The sequence below is a fragment of the Sprattus sprattus genome (assembly GCF_963457725.1).
Source record: "Sprattus sprattus genome assembly, chromosome: 7".
NCBI lineage: Eukaryota > Metazoa > Chordata > Actinopteri > Clupeiformes > Clupeidae > Sprattus > Sprattus sprattus.
The window spans coordinates 29,009,621-29,028,165 of NC_137926.1; the positions used below are offsets into that span (position 1 = coordinate 29,009,621).

Sequence of the window (18,545 nt, forward strand, 5' to 3'; positions counted from 1 at the left end):
AAGGGAGGAAACCTTCGAGGCGGTACAGGTGAGCTACCACGAGATGGCACTCTCGCACCGCCTCCGCTTCTGAGCAAGAAGCGAGAAGCCAATCGTCCAGGTAGTTGAATAAGTGAATGCCTATTTTTCTCAATGGAGCGATGGCAGCCTCTACGCACTTTGTGAATACTCTCGGAGCTAGGGAGAGACCGAATGGAAGTGCGTGGAACTGGTATGCTACCCCGCCGAATGCGAATCTCAGATACCTGCGGTGTCTGGGATGAATCGGAACATGGAAGTAAGCATCTTTGAGATCTAACGTGATCAGCCAATCGTTCGGCTTTATGAACTGAATCAGCCGGCGTGGAGTTAACATTTTGAACTTCAGCGGCATGAGCGACTTGTTCAGTATACGTAGATCTAATATAGGGCGATAATTCCCGTCCTTTTTGGGGACGAGGAAATATTTGCTGTAATGCCCTGAGTTTGCATTCTCTGGTGGCACTACGCTTATAGCCCTTTTCACGAGTAGCGCATCTATCTCCTGTTGAAGGAAATGTGTGCGATCTCGTGGCACCCGTGATTGAATTACACTTGTGAACCTGGGCGGAGGCCTTGCGAACTGAAGAGTGTAACCCTTTGAAATTGTTTTCAACACCCAGGGCGAGACTGCGCATGCGCGCCAGCTCCAAACGCAGTCTGCCATCCTGGGGCTTATATTGAATTTGTCGGCTACTAAGCCGCTCATCACCAATCTGTCTAAACCTTGATCTGACCCCACTCCTAGAGGGGAGGGTGAGCTCTGGGGTTTCCCCCTCTTGGTTTGAATAAAAAATTGGTTTTGCGAATGCAACGGGTGCATCGCGGGAGGGGAAAAGCAAGCTTGTCTTGTGTCTGCGAGACAGTGTCGAGAACATGGGAATGTTGTGCTTGTGGGAACAATTTCGTCGTGCTGGACATAGGGTTTACATGAGCGCATCTGGCGATCTTCCCAGGTGGTGGCGGGCACACCACCTCCCCCCCTTTCGTTTCAGGGGGCGATGAACATCAGGGAACCTGTGGTCTCCCTCGCCCTCTCGTACCACGTCGTGTGGGTTTGTGCGTGGCCCCGGAGCTTGTCTGTGCCGCTGGCTGCTGCTGCTGTTGCTGCTGTGGCTTAGCAGGCTGAGCCTGTGGCCGGAACGGGTTCTTGTTCCAGCCGCGGCGTGCGGCCACTTTAGCTGGAGGAGCTGGGGATCGGAACCCACTCGGCTTCACGCCCTGTGCCCCCATGATGCCCCCATGACTCGCCCTAGACCTTGCGACGAGCACCTCGTGAGGCGGAGAGACAAATCCGTTGCTCCTCCACCGTCTCATCGTCCCCCAGACGAGCCGCAAGCTCCGTGAGGAGCTTGGCTTGATAGCGTTGGAGCAGCGCCGCCGTGTTCGTAGAACAGGCGGACTGCCCCGCAGCCAAGTAAGCCTTCTCGGCCAGAACCGCCAGATGTCGAGCGCTCTTGGTGGGTAGCACGGGTTTCTGGCCGAGCCTCATCGTGGGGGATGCAGGGGAGAGATACCCTGCCACGGTGTCCTCCACCGGCGGAAAGGAGAGGTAGCCCTACTCTTTCGCTCGGTCAATGCGGAGGTACTCCGCGAACCCCGGGACCGGAGCACGCCCTGAGTACGGCGCAGCCCATGAGGTCTCCAACTCCTCGTGTACCTCCTCGAGAAGGGGATATCTGAGGAAGCTGGACGTCGAGCTAAGATAGCGGCTCGGCGGCCTCCGCAGTCACCGCGACTGGGGCCACTGAGCGCGCCGGCGAAGAGCAGGGGGACCCAGCGGCTACCCGAGGGAAACCACCAGGACCCCTGCTGCTTCCAGGGCGAGAGGAGCCTCGCCCATCCGGGGACACCACCCCGGACAGCGCAGGCTTCACTCCCGGATGCATGCTCTCTCTCTCTCCCATAGAGAGAGGCGCTTTGTGACTCGTGCCGTCGTCATGGCGGCACAGAGCGCACATGCCGCGATGCCGCGTACAGCTGCGATGCCGGTCACCCTTGTCCTTGGGATGGCCACAGTCCGAATAGACTCGGGACATCTTCAATCTGTAAAAGAGACACAATTAGCAAGAGCTAGTCAACGTAGCACGTTTCAAGCAACAGTGAACTAGCAAGTCGAGGACGAGCGAGGACACCAGCCGGACTGCAATCTTGCTTAAGCGTAAAATATCCTTGCAGCACTCAGAGCTAGTAAGGAATAATTCAACTCACCAACTCGAAAGAGTAAAATAAGCACACAAAGATATAAAGGATACGCAAGCGTGATAGTTGGTCTTTGTCGATAGATCCGTAACCTCGAAGGCGAAGGGTCGAAAAGAGGCAGCGCGGCATATTCACCTGCAATATATAGACTCCTGAGGGGGCGGGCTCAGGGTGGTGTTTTGCCGCAATTCGGCCTTCCGGCGTGAATAGAAAGTACTTCGATTGGTCAATGAACAGGTAATTTCCCGTCAATCACATCGCAGTCCCGACTGCGATAGGGAACTAAACTGGAACCGTCATTGAAAGAATATGTCTGAGAAGTTGTTATTATTGTTATCCATAGAAGACCGCTCAGTTATGTGGTAACTGTGGAACAAGCAGGTTAATAGCCTTCAGGGTATCTCGATACACAAAAATGATGGTCTTGTTGGAGAATACTCCACTCCACTTCTTTTTTTTAGGCAGCCATAAATCATATATTTGACCAGCAGTTGAACCCACTGGGAACCCTTTAATTCTGGAAACTTTTGGGAGGAAAATGTTGGCACTGTGGATTGTACGCTATATGCCTATCAATATGGACGATGATTTATAAATATTGTAATTTTCTTCATGCTATTTAAGTTCATAATATAGCAATACTTTATCTGTGGTACGCTGCCCTTCGAATCCAACAGTGTGATTGATGGCTGATGCATGTATAAATCTTTTCTTTTTTTGCATGCTGTTTAGGTAGAAGAGTGGCTTAATACAGTAATTTACCTCTCAGCCATTTCTCGAGTGTGCTGAAATATCGACCTTTTCTAAAAGCACAATGCCAGGGCCATAAGCTGTAATGATTTACAGCGTTAATTAGAATAAGGAACATTTGAATGATGAATGTACAGACTCTCCATCACGTAAACAATGCGATCGACTCACAGCTGAGTTCCCAGCACTTGCCTCTCTGTTTGACCTGCAGCTCTTTGTGACGGCATGTGTCAAAATGGAGGAACGTGCGCCTCTCCCAACTCCTGCATCTGCCAGCAAGGCTTCACTGGCAAGTGGTGTGAGACAGGTAAGACAGCGTGGAATCCTTTTTTGAACCGTATCTTATTTCTTTCAATCTCAATTTCTCATAAGAGTTTGCTATTTCCTAGCACAGGCAACCAAAGAGGTTGTTTGTGTTTGTGTTTATAGTATCTGGCGAAAACACCTGTAGATGTTGATTTCCAAATACCATGTCACTAAAGATTGTTTTTCTTTTGCATCCCAATACCTTTTGGATGGCAATTCAGCCTATTTGGAAGATTGGCTGGAGTTAGGAGTAACATGGCTACTGGTTATTGTTTTAATAAGAATCATAAAAGCATAAGATTAGATTTCTTGTAACTTTCAGTCTTTGCTAATTGAATAGAACAAGTGCAATTTATTTCGTTTTTTCTTAGTTCACACAATACACTCTTGGTTGTAGTGCTAGCTGTTTTAAAGCCAATTCTGTTCGAACACTGAAGACTGTTCTCCTCGCATTCACCACCTGGTCTTGCCTTTTAGCTGTAAATCCCCCGCATTCAGAGTTCAATGTAATTCACATTTTTCATCGACTGCACGTAATGAAGTTGTTTTCCACCGGTGCTGTATTGGGTTTTGAATTAGAACTTAAGAGAGAGAGAGTCACAGTGGCATTTTAATCAGAAACGAATATAATCACAGTGGGTGTGTTTCATCAGATCTTGCTGAGATAGGACACACTTCGGCTGAGGGATTTAATGCTATTTACCTCTCTGATTTTCCCCCCCAAACTAGAGCCTACTCTGTGCAGATATTGTATTAGGCAGACCACTCACTAGAGAGGGCAAATGGAAATCAGTCTACCCTCCCTCCCGCCAAGCCAAAACATCCTACTCGTCCATCCACCTATTGATTAAACACAAAGGACCTTTAAGAGGCAACCCTGTATGCTACCTGTTTGAAACCCGATTGCTTTTCTTCACAACAGCACTTGTAACACCGAGTTCATCCATCCGTCCCTCTCACAAAGTTATGAACTCCGGGGGGGATTTCTTATTTTATTAAAATGAGAGGACTCTCTCTCTTTATTTTTTTTTTTGGATTGTTGTGAAGGATTTGGTGTTGCTCAGATTTACTGAGATTAATTTAGGTTGTTTGTTTTTCCAGTGTGACTGCAGTTGGCTGCTGACTGATAAATAGGTAGAGTGTGACACTGGAGGCACTGTGTGCTCTTCAGTAATCACAGAATTAAAGAAAACTGCCGTGGTGCGTGCCCCCGGGCACAAGCTATTTTCCATCTCCCTTCCAGCAGCTAATCATCAAGATTGATTAGAATTCAGCAACTGTTGTTGTAGAGGGTGTCACGCACACCAAGAGAGCAAAGATAGACATACACACATGTATAGGCAATCACACACACACACACACACACACACACACACACACACACACGTTGACTGTCATGCTCATATACCTGAGCTCAATTATTTTCTTTTGAAATATATCATATTACTCACCCTAGATTCTCATTTATGATTCAATTATGCCTCTCATATCAGCTGTAAATAACATTCCAAATGAAGTACGTACCCCATGAAGATGAGAAGCTGATATCTGAAATGATCTATTCTGCTAGTGCTTTGTCAATTTCTTTGTCCCTTTTAGAAATGTGTTACAGGAAGCACTGACAAGTTTCATTTGATTTTACATACTATGCAGGCATTGCTTCAACAGTATGGTTCTAATGCAATAGAGTGTGCCTGAGCTACTGAATCTGTTGCCAAGCAGCCAATTCACCTCTGATGGGAAAAATAATTTTGGTTTTCCTGCAGCATTTGTTTTCGTTGGTCCCCTCAAAGAAACTCTTAATAAGAATGGTCTGCGATTTCATAGAGATAGTAAGCAGTAGCAACCGTATTGTTTGTTCCGAGTAAGAATCATCTCACTTAACGCTTCCTGGATGTTGTCATTTTGTAGTATTTCATATGGGGTGGATCTCAATGCTCTTAAAATGCTGTCTTACTACTTTGGGGCCTGATTTACTTACATTGCGACCGCAGCTTAATCTGCGGTCGCACATTAACGCACAGTGTTTTTGCGCATTTTCCGTGGTATTTATCAAACCAGATCCGCGCTTGGCAATCATTATTTAGCGCACCGTTAAATGACGGGAGAAATCGCCTGCAAGTTACTGCCACCATGGAGATTCGAGGAAGAAAAAACTAAGGTTCAGCGAAGAGGAGATATATATATTGGTTCACGTTCACTCAATCACTGAACCTGATTCAATGGGCACGCGGTTATATTGTGGTTCTGCCCGCCATCACCTACAGCGAGATGTTTAAAAGAACACAATTATAAAGAATATGCTATTGGTGGCATTAATGCATAAACTGTCTATTATAACAATATAGATGTGTACATGGCGAGATTTATAAGTTATACAAGGGACATGGGTTCACTACAATGTATCCCCACTGAAACAAATACATTGACCAAGTAGCCAGGCCTCTCCAAAATCACCGTTGCTCAATCATGGATAGATGGCACTATTTCGGAAGATAAAACTGTCATGGACAGATCCAGGGTATTTGGCTACCACGTTAGTAATGGTCATGTTGGCATCACATATGACCTGGACATTCATTGAATATGTGTGCTTTCTGTTTCGGTAAATGTGTTCGTGGATTGAAGGTGGGACTGTTTGCATGTGGGTGCAATCAATGGCTTGTCTGGGAATTCCCTGCCCCTTCACTGCATTTCATTTGCTCAGTTAGTCTGGCCAACTACTCATCAGCGATCCACTTCACTCACGTAATTGGACACGCCTTTAACCAATCAGACCAACGATACTATACAACGATACAACGATCGGTAATAAAGCAAACACATATTTTTTCTGTATGAATTGTTCCAGGGCAAGTTTCTGTTCTGTTTTCAAAGAAAACTTGCCTTATCGAAGTTTTGCGGTGCTTCGGCGGCCACCATGTCCAATGTTTAAAAACTCTCCGTGCAGTAGATTTTGTAACGTAGCCGTGGTAAGTTTAAATCCGCCAATGGCGCGCCAGGTAGCCAAAAGCCAGTTTGTGATTGGCTCCAAGGATTCTGGAAATCTTGAAATGAACGGCTATCCAAAGTTGGCCAGACCCAGTGCAGAGGCAAAATCAATTTGGCCGGAAGAAGTGGGGCGGGACTTCCCAGACTAATCAATGGCTCCAATTACGTTCGGAAAGTTTAATTTCAGCTATCGTAGTGGGGAAATGTATATTGACCAGTGTGCCGTAGCAATGCGTCGAGTACCTGGGTGAATATTTGGCTGAGTGAAGGCTGAGATATACCAACTGCAGATGCTATAACTGTTTGAAATTATCCGGAGGCCAATATTTGCAAATGTTGCCAGGAGTTTAACAACTGATGGAATGGAATGTGATCGCCGGGTGGAGGGTTCGATGTCGTCTCTGATCTGGTCCAGTAATTGAAGTATTGCGTGGCTGGTTAACCTGTACCGTCTAATGATTTGTGGTTCGCTTAACTGAAAAAGTGTTATACGAGTTGAAAAAATTATTTCTGTGCGCTGTCTCTGTCTTCTTTCTTCGCCTTGCTCTTATAACTGCTGCCATATCAACGTTTTCAGACTCAATGGAAATGCGCTTCCTGGTTAAGACGTGCTTTTATGAGGCGGAGAATTAGCCCGCAAATTAGAGACGTGCGCTCGCCAGGCAGTTTTAGTAAATACCACGCAATACATCATTAGGCGCACTTAACTTCTCTCCTCCCATATATTTGCGCTTCACGCCCACGTTTCCACCCACGTTTCTGTGCCCTCCCACCTGTTTGCAGGTTCACACCCACAAAGCGTTAATATGTGCCTCTACTCAAATGCGCCTCCTTAGTAAATACCGTTTTATGTTTACGACCGCTATTTTACTAAGGAGGCGCATTTGAGTAGAGCGCACGTCTCTAATTTGCGGGCTAATTCTCCGCCTCATAAAAGCACGTCTTAACCAGGAAGCGCATATCCATTGAGTCTGAAAACGTTGATATGGCAGTTATAAGAGCAAGGCGAAGTGCGCAATCCTGTTAGTTAATGAGGCCCTTGGTGTCTTAGAAGAAGAAAAGGAAAGACCGTCTCAATCCGTTTAATTATTTTCTTCTGGAACTGATAGAAAATCGTAAACAACAACAATCGCCGCCATTTTTCCCCCAAATCTTTATTTATTGGTGCCACCAATAAATAAAGCAGGATTCCAGTCAAATGAAAAATGGCCTCTCCCCACCGGCGATTGTTGTTGTGTACGTGTTTTTTATCAGTTCTCACCACACAACGACGTCTCATCTTTGCTTCTTGAATGTCGATATGTAATGGTATTGAGTTATTGAAACTTACTACGTGTAAAAAAGACTAGAAATTGAATGTTTATTTTTCGAGTGTCAAGCCTATAAAGTTGCACTGGGTGCAAAATGCGTCACATAACGGTCATTTTTCAAGGAACCATCGATGTCGCCTTGATGCTGTCTATTACCCCACAAACCTGTGCGCCACGACCCTCTGGCAACTGAAAAATGTAAACAAAGATGGCGGACCAACTCCGCTGACGGTCGTGTTTTGTATGTAAATCTACATGTTTTCAGCGCTTTTGCGCTTAGATTTTTCAAAAGTTACCGAGAAATAGACACTGCACTATCCGATACCACCATTATTGTAACCAGCAATAATGGTTGATGTGATTTGTGATGCGTCAGTCAGCCAACTTTCTTACATCAGTACGCTAGCCTACGTAAGTTAGCTACGTAAGCTACGTAAGTAACCTACGTTCTTTCAGCATACTAACGTCATAGAAGAACGTTTGTAAACAACGTTTTTTAAATAATCATAATAACCTCGCGCAAGACAGCTGTCTGGATGAGACACCAAGGTTGTCAGACAGCTCTCTTACATTTAAGAGCATTGATATGCACTCTCAATCATCAGAACATAGAGCATGATTTTAGAAAGTCTGGGTTGAGAGATGGACATGATCAGGCCGTGTAGTTGTGGTTCCTCTGCGCTGGTGTTATGGATTCTCTGGAGAGTCCCAGGGGGGTCTGCATGCATTGCAGCTCTGGGCGTGTCCGAGACAGCCTGTCCCTTTCATGCGTCTCCCTCATGGCACCAGCAGGACAGGCGGCTCAGTTCAAAGTAGAACATGGGCTTGTAGAGAGACAAGCAGAGGAAAAGAGAGGTAGGAGGAGGGAGAGATATGCTAAGAGATGCCAGTAAGGTAGGTAGGTAGAGAGAGAAAGAGAGAGAATTTAGAATTTGGCAGGAGAGAGAGATGGCAAGAGAGAGAGAGAGGGCAGTGGAGGACTGGGTAGAGCTGGGTTAGGGGACTGAACATGGAAAAGCTTTCACATTCCCCCTCGCTCCGACTGTCTGAAGCCTCCAGCTTTTAGGGAATCCCCTGAGACCAGCTGCCGGCCCAGTGACAGCTGAAAGGATGAGCAGAGCCCAGAGAAGAGAGAGAGAGAGAGAGAGAGGAAGAAGAAGAAGAAGAGGAAGGAGGGTGGAGGAGAGAAGGAAAATGGAAGAAGAATAGCTGAGAAGGGAACAGACAGTGAGAGAGATAATGAGAGATCGGGAATGAAAAAGAGCAGGAGGATAAATGGATGAAAGATAGATGATGGCGCATTGATAGAGGAGAAGAGAGAGTGAGGGAGAGGGAGAGAGAAAAAGAAAGAGAGACCAACATGTGGAGCAGCTGGCCTCGTCCGTGCCAGCTGAATGCCCGCAGTGCCTCCAGTCGTGCCTGCTCTCCCTTTCCGCTGTGCGTGTGGCACAGCCTACACTCCACAGCGCTGCTGGCGTAGGTGCCACACCACCCTGGCAGCCACCGGAGCCCACACTGTACCACTGCGACGCGCCGTGAATTATTTAGCCCACGGCCAACGCACCGAAGAGCAGGTTAAGACTGGAAACAGAGAAAAATGCACTTTGATTAAAACACAGCATATTCAACACGCTGATCAGTAGGAAGGTTTATCGCAAAATGCTTTGGATTTTAATGTTGCTCTTTTACAGGACTGTATGGAGGAGATAGGTGAGAGCAGATAGACCAGATGGGTTAAATGATGAAACAGCATAAGGTGGACACATGCAAGCCAATGTTTTCTCTGTTGAGCCTATTAAAAGAGGGCTGTATTGCATAGAGTGTCTTCCAGGGGGATGGTCTAAATCTTATTAGCTAGTCTTTTGTCTTCAAGATTTGTGTGCAGTCATATTTATTTATTTATTTGTTGATATTTTTTACTTCTGCATCCTCTTCAGTCTCTCTCTTCCCTCCTCCCCTCTCCCACTCATCTTCCCTCTCTGACTTCCCACTGAGTGATCAGCAGCTAATGATGACCAATGGATGCTCCAGGCATTCTCTCGCCTTGGTTATAAAGAGACAAAGCGTGTAGCTAAGAGAAAAGGACATCTCTCAACTGCCTCCTCCCCCCCCCCCCCCCCCATTTGCTCTCATCCTGACAGGAAAGAATTGGGCAGCTCCTCAAGGGATTCACATTTAGAAAATTGATGTGGAAAATTGTGTATGTGTGTGTGTGTGTGTATGTGTGTGTGTGTGACTATGTCTGTGCGCATAGGAGCAAGGCAGAGAAAGTCTGTGTGTGCGTGCATTTACTGTCTCTGAGTTACAGCGCAGTCTTGTCAAACAAATTATTAAAAGCATAACATCATTTTAATAAAACATCCCCTGCCTCTCTTGATATTTATCTGCTTTTCCCATCAGAACTCTCCCTGACATTGTTTTTTCATTGGAGACATCAGACAGTTATTCTGCTTGCCATGCTGCACTTCCCATCTGAGGCACTGGAGCACAGGCAGCCCATTGAAGTCAGGGTGTATAGAGAGAAACGGGGACAAATGGAGGGGAAAAGCCCATTGAAGTCAGTGTGTGTAGAGGGACACGGGGACAAATGGAGAGGACAAGTAGGAACAATTGGAGAGCACAGAAGAGGAGGAAATTATGTTGTCATCATCAGAAAAATGTAAGTAACTTGGTCAGAAATGTCCAGTGTAGGTCGTGAGCACAGAGGAGACTGGAGACTGGAGACTTTGGCAACCTCCGCAGAGCGTGACTTCTCACACCCAGAGGCGCAGGACCTTGGACAGTGGAGCTCCTGAGACGGAGGAGAGAAGAGACAGTTTGTTGTGTTGAGACTGCTGCATGGTCGAATACCTTTCCAGCTGTGCCTTCACAATGAAGACTATAGGCCATACAGGTCACACAATCATTTTAGTGTCAGATGGTGCATCTGATTGTTAAAGCACACAACAGAGGAATTGCTAATCGCTAACGAGATGCTAGTGGCTTAACCTAGCAAAACCTTTTAAAAATGTGATTATTTTGATACTATGACAAACTAGTGAGTCAACAACTTTCTTAACACAATCGAACATCAAGCAAGTGCAACACAAGACAAAGCAAGATGGCAAATAAGTTACTTACTAGTCCGGCAGGAAGTAGTTCCCGGGCGGCTTCCAGAAACCTACATAGTGTAGTAAAATGCCAATGGACCCTAGTATGGCGATGGCAAAGAGGCCATTCTCCATATTAAACGTCATTGTAGCGCCCCAATTGAATTTTTTAAAGCTGTTATTTTAAGGTAAAATTACTAATCCTAACCGTAACCCTGAAGTACAATTGCTACATACTGTTACTTTAACTGTCAAGTGTGTGTGCTCTTTGATGTCATCTTAGATGCATGGATGACTACCTGGAGATGCCTGTTGGATCCCAGTAACGTGTGCCTTCATGTGGCCTCAGATTGGATATGGCTCTAATTGATATTACACACAGTTGATGCGCTCTGTTGCTGAAGGTCACTTTGCAGTATTGTCCATAAAAACAAGTCTGTATGTGGAAGTTCCCTGTGCAGTCAAAGAACTCAGAGACTATGTATTGCTACCAGTGTTAACTGTACTGTTGAGGCCAATATTTCTCTCCACTGGGGACAATGGAACATTAAACCTTCACATTTGTGAGGGCAGAGGAGACCTTCAATCTTGCAATGCCCTTTGTTAGTTACACATTCCATGTCTTCCTGAAGCAGAAAAGCAAAACAGGAGTACAGCTTCTGTTCCACCATTTTTTCAGTGATAATAATGTTAGTTGCAATATCATGTCTGTGTCATGGTTGCACACCTCACATGTGTGTGGTAAGATTGTATCTGATCTTTAAGTTCTGATCACTGAAGCTACATGAGAAGACAGGTGTATCTGTAGCTACAGATATTGATTCATTGAGATATTGAGCTAGATATTGAGAGTGGAGAAAAAAACCTCTGCTGCGTCAACTATCAGCCTCTGGCATGGTGTAGAGTAGACCATACAGCCAAATATGTACTTTAGGTAGTAAAAAGCCCATCCTAGAGGAGACTATTGTGAAAATGAGGGCAAGGAATGAAGCAAGATCAAGCAGATATTGTTAGACTGAAGAGTGATTAAATACGTTACCCGTCCTTGATTAAAAAAAAATAAGACGTTTTTCACTCAGTGTCTAACTCCGATTACGCAATGATTGAAGCTTTTTGCATTGTTCAGTAGCTCTGTGCAAAGGTAGGTACTGGCATAAGCTCTGTTATTTGATTAATAGTGCAACTCTGCTCAAAGGCATTATAAAGGACCCATTCACTGACTCCACTCCCCCAGATCATGGAGGGTGGTGGGTTTGAAGAACTGTGATTGCAGTTGGCCTCTGGGATGATGTGAAATGAGACCCCCCGTGCTCACATGTTTATCTCCACTGTACTGTATGAGGCCTCAAGGCTGCTCCCAAATCAGAGAGCAGAGGGGGAGATGAATGGGAGATTGGGTGAGCGCAAAGCATAAAACATGTAAGGTGGGACGGGGTTGTGAAACTGTCACCCGTCTTACATCAGTTCCAGGGGACCTCAGATTAGCCACGGATTGATTGCTCGTTGCTAACGGCTGCTGTGATAAACAGTGGCATGTGTGCTTGTCTGTTGGAAGAGGCAGGACCAAGGGGGTTTGCACCTCGTGAACTCACAGTAGTTTTTTTAAAGTGAGGTGATTATGCTTTCATTATTTATTTAGGATTGTGCAGAGCGCCCATCCATCATGCCTCATTAGCGGCTCTTAATTAGGGCTCCTGATGGCGGGAGCCGACTTTTAGTTGCTCAGGAGCGCCTCGTTAGGTGTAAATGGCACCTCTCCAGGGGTTGTGGGTAGAGATCTCTTCTCACGCTGCTGAAAAGCTACGGCATTAGGAACTTTTCCTTTTTTTGCTGTTGTAAGGAATCGTCAACTGGGTAGGAGCTTCTGCTATGCCAAATAATTGTTTTTAGTGGAGCGTAACAGTTCTCATGTGTCTTTGTTCTATTCCCTGTCCGTTCTGGCATTACTCCTAGCTTTGCTGTTTCTTCATCCATTCATTACATTTTGTTGTTTTTGTTTTTCAAAGAAAGCCAACAGCCTCCCCGTGAGAGTAGCCTTGGGCTAGTGTTGCTCTTCCAAAATGTATTCCTGTGGATTGACTTCAATTGATGATCACCAGAAATATTTTCTCACATTTGTCTTTCATAGTCTCGCAAAATTATACACCTACTCTGACAGCTACCATTATTCAGAGTATTAATCCATCATAACACCCCACAGTTTAATCTATCATTGTGAAATATAACTCCATTATGGGAACGTGAGTTTATGGAATATTAAATAGCCATACACATGTAAATAAAGCAAGACTCACTGATATGTATATATATTTCCATATGACATATTTCACATAAGTTCAGTTACGTGGGAAATAGATGATGTGTCATTGGAATAGTCATTGTTTGGGAATTCATTTTTGCCTCCATGCAGCCCCAGGACCCGGGGGTGCTCTCTGTCTGTCAGTCAGTCAGGGGAAGGAACAGAGGCAGAGCATCCTGAGCTGAAGGAATATTTCAGTAACAAGCGTAAGGGGGACAGACATACTTGTTCCGTGTCCTTGGAGATTCGGCTTTAATAGAGTCTTTTTTTCCAGCTTGTCGCTCAAGATAATGAGAGGAAGAGATGGGTACTTCCCTTCTTTCCCCTTCCCCTTCTATCGCCTCTCTTTCACGCTCTCTGTCTTTCTCTCCCTCTCTCTCTTTCTCTCTACATTCACCCTTCAGTTACTGAACAGAGAGCGATATTCCTACAGTGGAAAGCTTCATTCTTCTCCATACGGCTGAGTAGTTTAAAAAATATATTCATGCAGAAGAAGGGCCTGTGTTCCATCTACCATTCCCATTCTGCCATCCAGACTCAGGCTTGTAGAGGGTTACAGACTCGACCACACTGAATGCTATGACAAAACATGAATTGCATAATCACACTTTAAGTGGAGGAGAAATATGATCCCAGGATTTCCGTGGGTAGGGTGTCCAAAGAGCCCCTTGTGGGAGGCACTTGTGATTTTGAACTGTCTCTGACAGCCCTGGCTCCACTGAATCCACTGCTGTTTACCATTTCTGTTCCAATATGAGAACAGTTGGATGCCTTTTTTTCCTTTGAAACAGTCCAAGTTCTGTGTGGGTGCCCGTCCGTATGACCACCGCAGTGGGGGGGCCACACATGTAATGCATTTTCACAGTGTTGCTCCAGTCATTTGTTGAAAAGAAGAAGGAGATATGGTTGTGTGTGTGCTTTTGCTTTTTATTCTCATGAAATACATCTATTGTGTTACAAAAGACCAGACCTACCCATTAAGCTGTATAGGTTGTCCTCAGTTTGTCCGATAAAGCAGGGTACAAGCAAGATCTTTGTTTTCTTTGACTTGACGAACCAACAGTTACTTACTACAATCGACTTAACAAAAAAGTCACACTTTCTTACCCTGATATTTAGGCCCTGCATTCATAGATTTGTATTATTTGTTAGGTAAAAGAATGTAACATAGATATTACTAGTATATCTAAAATACCAGGTTGACTAGATGGTTATAAATAGGAGACTAACTCAACTTATTTTCATGTTTTAGTCATCTGACAGTAGTGAAAAGAATTCAAATACTTTTATTTTTGCTGGAAAGCACACAGGCAGGCAGCTTTTCATTTTCAAAGACTGTACTCTGTCAACCCAACTTCTTCACAAAGAGCTTGATACATCTCACCTTTTTAAAGATAGGATAAGCTTTCATGAATAGCATTACTCTATTCCTTGAGCTTGAAATACACCCACAGTCTAAAAGAGTATGGACAAGAGGTTTCCATATTGCTCCTGACTAAATTGCTACGGTGCTAAGGATGATTGCAGATACAAACACAGGCACTGCTGAGTCTCTTCACCAAAGGGAAATGCATTGGTGAGTGCATGTGATTTATTGTGAGATCACTGCACTCATGGATTCTTGTAGATCATCCTCCCAGACACAGCTTAGGTTAATAGTGCATTCATCAAATCACCCTGAGGCCACCAGAAGCATCACATATCATAGTCTGCCCTTTTTCATGTGATGAGGTGTTCGTCCACAGATTCTCTAATCAGTGATAAAGGAAGTCAGAAAATACCTTTTAAAAAGTCATTATTTAACAAAGGACAACATAATTAATTTCAATTAAGTGTTATCATTAATATGATTGCTTAATTAATGAATGTATTATAACTTTGTGTTACAACATCTATGACAGCTCATATCAAATGCAACGTTTGTGAGTATTGTAGTAGATGATTGAATTAGCAGAACTTAGTTTTCTTTTGGAAGTTTGTCCATGAGGTGAAAGGGTAGGTTCAGGTGACTTTCAACCTACACCATCAATGTGTGATCGGTGCTTAATCTTGCAAAACGTGCAAAGCCTCATTAGCCCTTGGTGCATAATCATATTAGTTTGACGGCAGGATTGAATGTGTTTTCGCCTGGTCTGGGGAAATGGGAGACTGGCGAGTCAGAGAAACCATTTTCCTAATGAGCTGCCGTGATAATGTATCACGAAAAATCATAAAGAAGCCATCGCTGCCTTTATAGACACATTTAATCACTGTGCAACGTAGGGCCAGCCATTTATCCTCCCTGTGTAATCACAAGCTTATCCCCCCTCATCTGTTCTCTTCATTCTAATTGAAAATAATCTGAAATATTGTTTTCCTCATTCATAAATCCTGTTATTTGAATAATCCTGGATGTTTTTCAGCCACGGCCTCACAGCGAGTCACATGTTGTCAGACTATGATTATGAAACATGAAGCCTTTAAAAGGCTTTAAAAAAGATTTATTCTCATCCAAATTTCTACTAAAATCTGACTTAATTTCTTTATCAATTTTATGTGGTAGCCAACTTCCAAATGTTCCCTCAATTCAGGCACTTCTCTTGTATAATGTTTCCTTGAAAAGTAAGGATATCTAAAGGGAAAATCTGATGATGTCTGGTGCATAGCAGTTGCTTGGGAGAATTGCAAATCAGAGAAGCACATTGGAAATAGGTGCATTAGGATCTGCAAGAAATACCGTATAGCTGTCGGCCAGACTGAGCCTCTGAGAGAAATGTTTTTGTTCACTCTAGCATGCCAAGGTTATTCAACTGCCTCTAAATTAAAAATTCTTATTTAGACCTCTTAGATCTCATAGCTCACAAATCTATTCAATATTCCTGCATGTCAGCTAAACAAAAAAAAACTGCTCTGTAACTTTCAACCTTGACTTTTAAAATGGGGTCTTGACTGTGTTCATTTACTGCATGAATAATGTGGTGGATGGGTACACAGCTAGATCGCTCTGCAATTCCACAGAGAGATGTTGACACAAGATATGAGAGCAAAATATCTGATATTTCTAAAGAGATCGTATTCATGTTAAATTTATGATTTATGTGTCATTTAAATGTGTTACTTCAGAGCAGAGCAAGTACATTAAGTGCTAAATAGGATTGCAATAGAAATATAATTATTTAAAACTAGCACATTCTTGGAGGGCTTACATATTAAATCCCACTAATAGTGTTTTCAGACATTGTCAAGTGAAAAAAAGCTTTATAGTTTAAAAACTTGTGAAAGTTTATACTGACAAGTCTAAAGTAGTTTGTATAGGTATAAATACTTGGTCTGTTGTAGGTGATGTCACTCACATTTCCGATCTGATTAGATTATTACTTCAGTGTTGTGTGAACATTCTGATTTACACATCTATAGCCTTTTGTTGAGCATAGCCTCCCCTCTAGAGAACATTATGCTAAGTCGATAAAGGCATGCAGAGCTCATCACAATCTGGCCACGATACTTATCAGGCAGAGTAGAAAGTCAATAGCAGACAGGGGCCTCAAGGGGTGAGTTGAGAAATGTAGTCAGTTGGCCAAAACTGTAAACCCTGTCCAAACCCAATCCGCTGTGGTGCTTAGAAAAACAACACTCAAGCACTCCCAGAAGTATACGTTGACCTTAAGGGCAAATCGTATTTAGAGGTATCTAAGGGGCATTCTGTTTGAGACCTAACATCTGAAGAATTTTACTGAAGAAGGGAGAGGTGCTTTTTCAGACTGTTTCTCATGCACACAGAGATGTAATCAGTGGGTTGAGACGTTATGGATTCTCAGTGATGGACTTGGCATTTTGAAATCTCTAAACCCTACAGCACTTAGGAATATTAGTGTAGAGAAAACTTTGTGAGTGACACTGAGGGCATATGGCAAAAGTTGCACATGAGTTTCTCCAATGACTTGTCTTGGCTGTACAGTAAAGCCTTTGATTTCCCCTGACCTGCTCTACCTGCTCGGTAGTGATAGTGAGTTGTGATTAGAGAGAACACTGTGAAGATGCTTTAGTATGATCCCCAATGCTCCTCATAAGCCCCGTGGCCATCCCTTCTCTCCCACAGATATCGATGAGTGCTCCACCGGATTGGTGGAGTGCGACAGCCGAGCCTCGTGCGTCAACCTGCCTGGCTGGTACCACTGCGAATGCCACGATGGCTACCATGACAACGGGATGTTCTCGGTCAGTGGAGAGTCCTGTGAAGGTAAGATGTTCACACCTTATACCCAAAGCTCATCATTAATACATACATCTGCCTCTCTAGCTACACGTGCACTGGTGCAGACTCCGGCATACTAAAACATCATTATATAAAAACATGAGCAGGTACAGTATATGTCAAAAGTTTAGGCCAACCCACTAATGACTTCATGACCTACGTCCCATTCTCTAAATCTTCACGTGAGGTGTGTTTAGGAGATCTTTCAAGCACATGGCGTCTCTCCCCTTCCTAGCAGTGCTCAACCTCAGAAATGAACCTTCACTTTAGAGAAGGTTAGCATTAGTGGAAAGGGATGTGTATTCAGATGTGCGTGATTTGAAACATTTTCTGGGGGAGGGTGTTTTGTTTACTTTCACGAGTACTTTGACAGAGAGTCTAACTTTTAAGAATTTTGTGTCAAATGAATTCCCAGCCTTTAAAACTCACCCCAGCAAATCATCTCACAGTTTCGCACCATATAAGTTATCCACATTGTGCTCTTTTGATATTGCGCTTTCTTCCAAGAGGTGAAATCATTCAAAAACTCCATCATAGATAATCAATCCTCTGTCACAGGCTGCTTTGATGACATTGTATTCTTTCATGATAGTTTGCTCAACAAATGTTAACATACATTTTGTTCCATACTTTCTGTCATTGTCTTTGCATCAACCATATTACCTTCCACTGTGAAAAGCATGTTTGGAAAGTAAACTTGATATTAGAACATGCGTGCCACTGTTCATTTCCACTGGCCATTCTGAAGCACACTCTCAATACTGTTATATGATTTATTGACGTGGCAAAATAATGAGTTTTTAACATAATGCTCTAAAATCATGCTTTTCATTTAGTCCACTGGTCATACTTCACACGAGTTTAATCATTTGTTCATTCAAAATAATTATATGCTAAGCCATCCCCATAAGATGTATCAGCTTGTATGTGGGTATGAATGCACTTATAGAAGTGACACAGAGGGAATGGTAGTCATTGTTATTTCGAATTTGCAAAGCGTTTGCAATTTTTGCCAGCATGTACGAAAAGGTTTATAAATGTGATTTTTAAAATCCACACTATCTCTGAAGTTGACTTTTTTTGGTATTACACTGAACATTGTTTTGGCCCTAATTGGCCAAAGTTTATAGTGTGAACTGGCTTCATGCAGTAGGAGTGGATAGCTCCATTTGCTCATCGCATTTCACACAGGGCAGGGCGCAATCAGGCATAAAGGTTATTAGCAGGTGTGTGGCAATCAATACATTCTTTATCAGCCAATAACAATGGTTCAACCATACCTGATTGACATTCACACAGAGCTCAGCGCATTTACGGTCCAAACGTAAAATATTTTTTGGGACTGG

The 18,545-nt window shown here is 43.8% G+C and overlaps 1 protein-coding gene across 1 annotated transcript in view; it reads left to right on the plus strand.

The window, feature by feature from the left end:
• Positions 1-18,545, plus strand: part of nell2a (neural EGFL like 2a) — a 70,606-nt gene that overhangs the window by 41,533 nt on the left and 10,528 nt on the right. The window contains exons 15-16 of the mRNA XM_080842390.1: positions 3,182-3,277; positions 17,044-17,184. Coding sequence (XP_080698516.1) covers positions 3,182-3,277; positions 17,044-17,184 — 237 coding nt within the window. The remainder of the gene's footprint in view (positions 1-3,181; positions 3,278-17,043; positions 17,185-18,545) is intronic.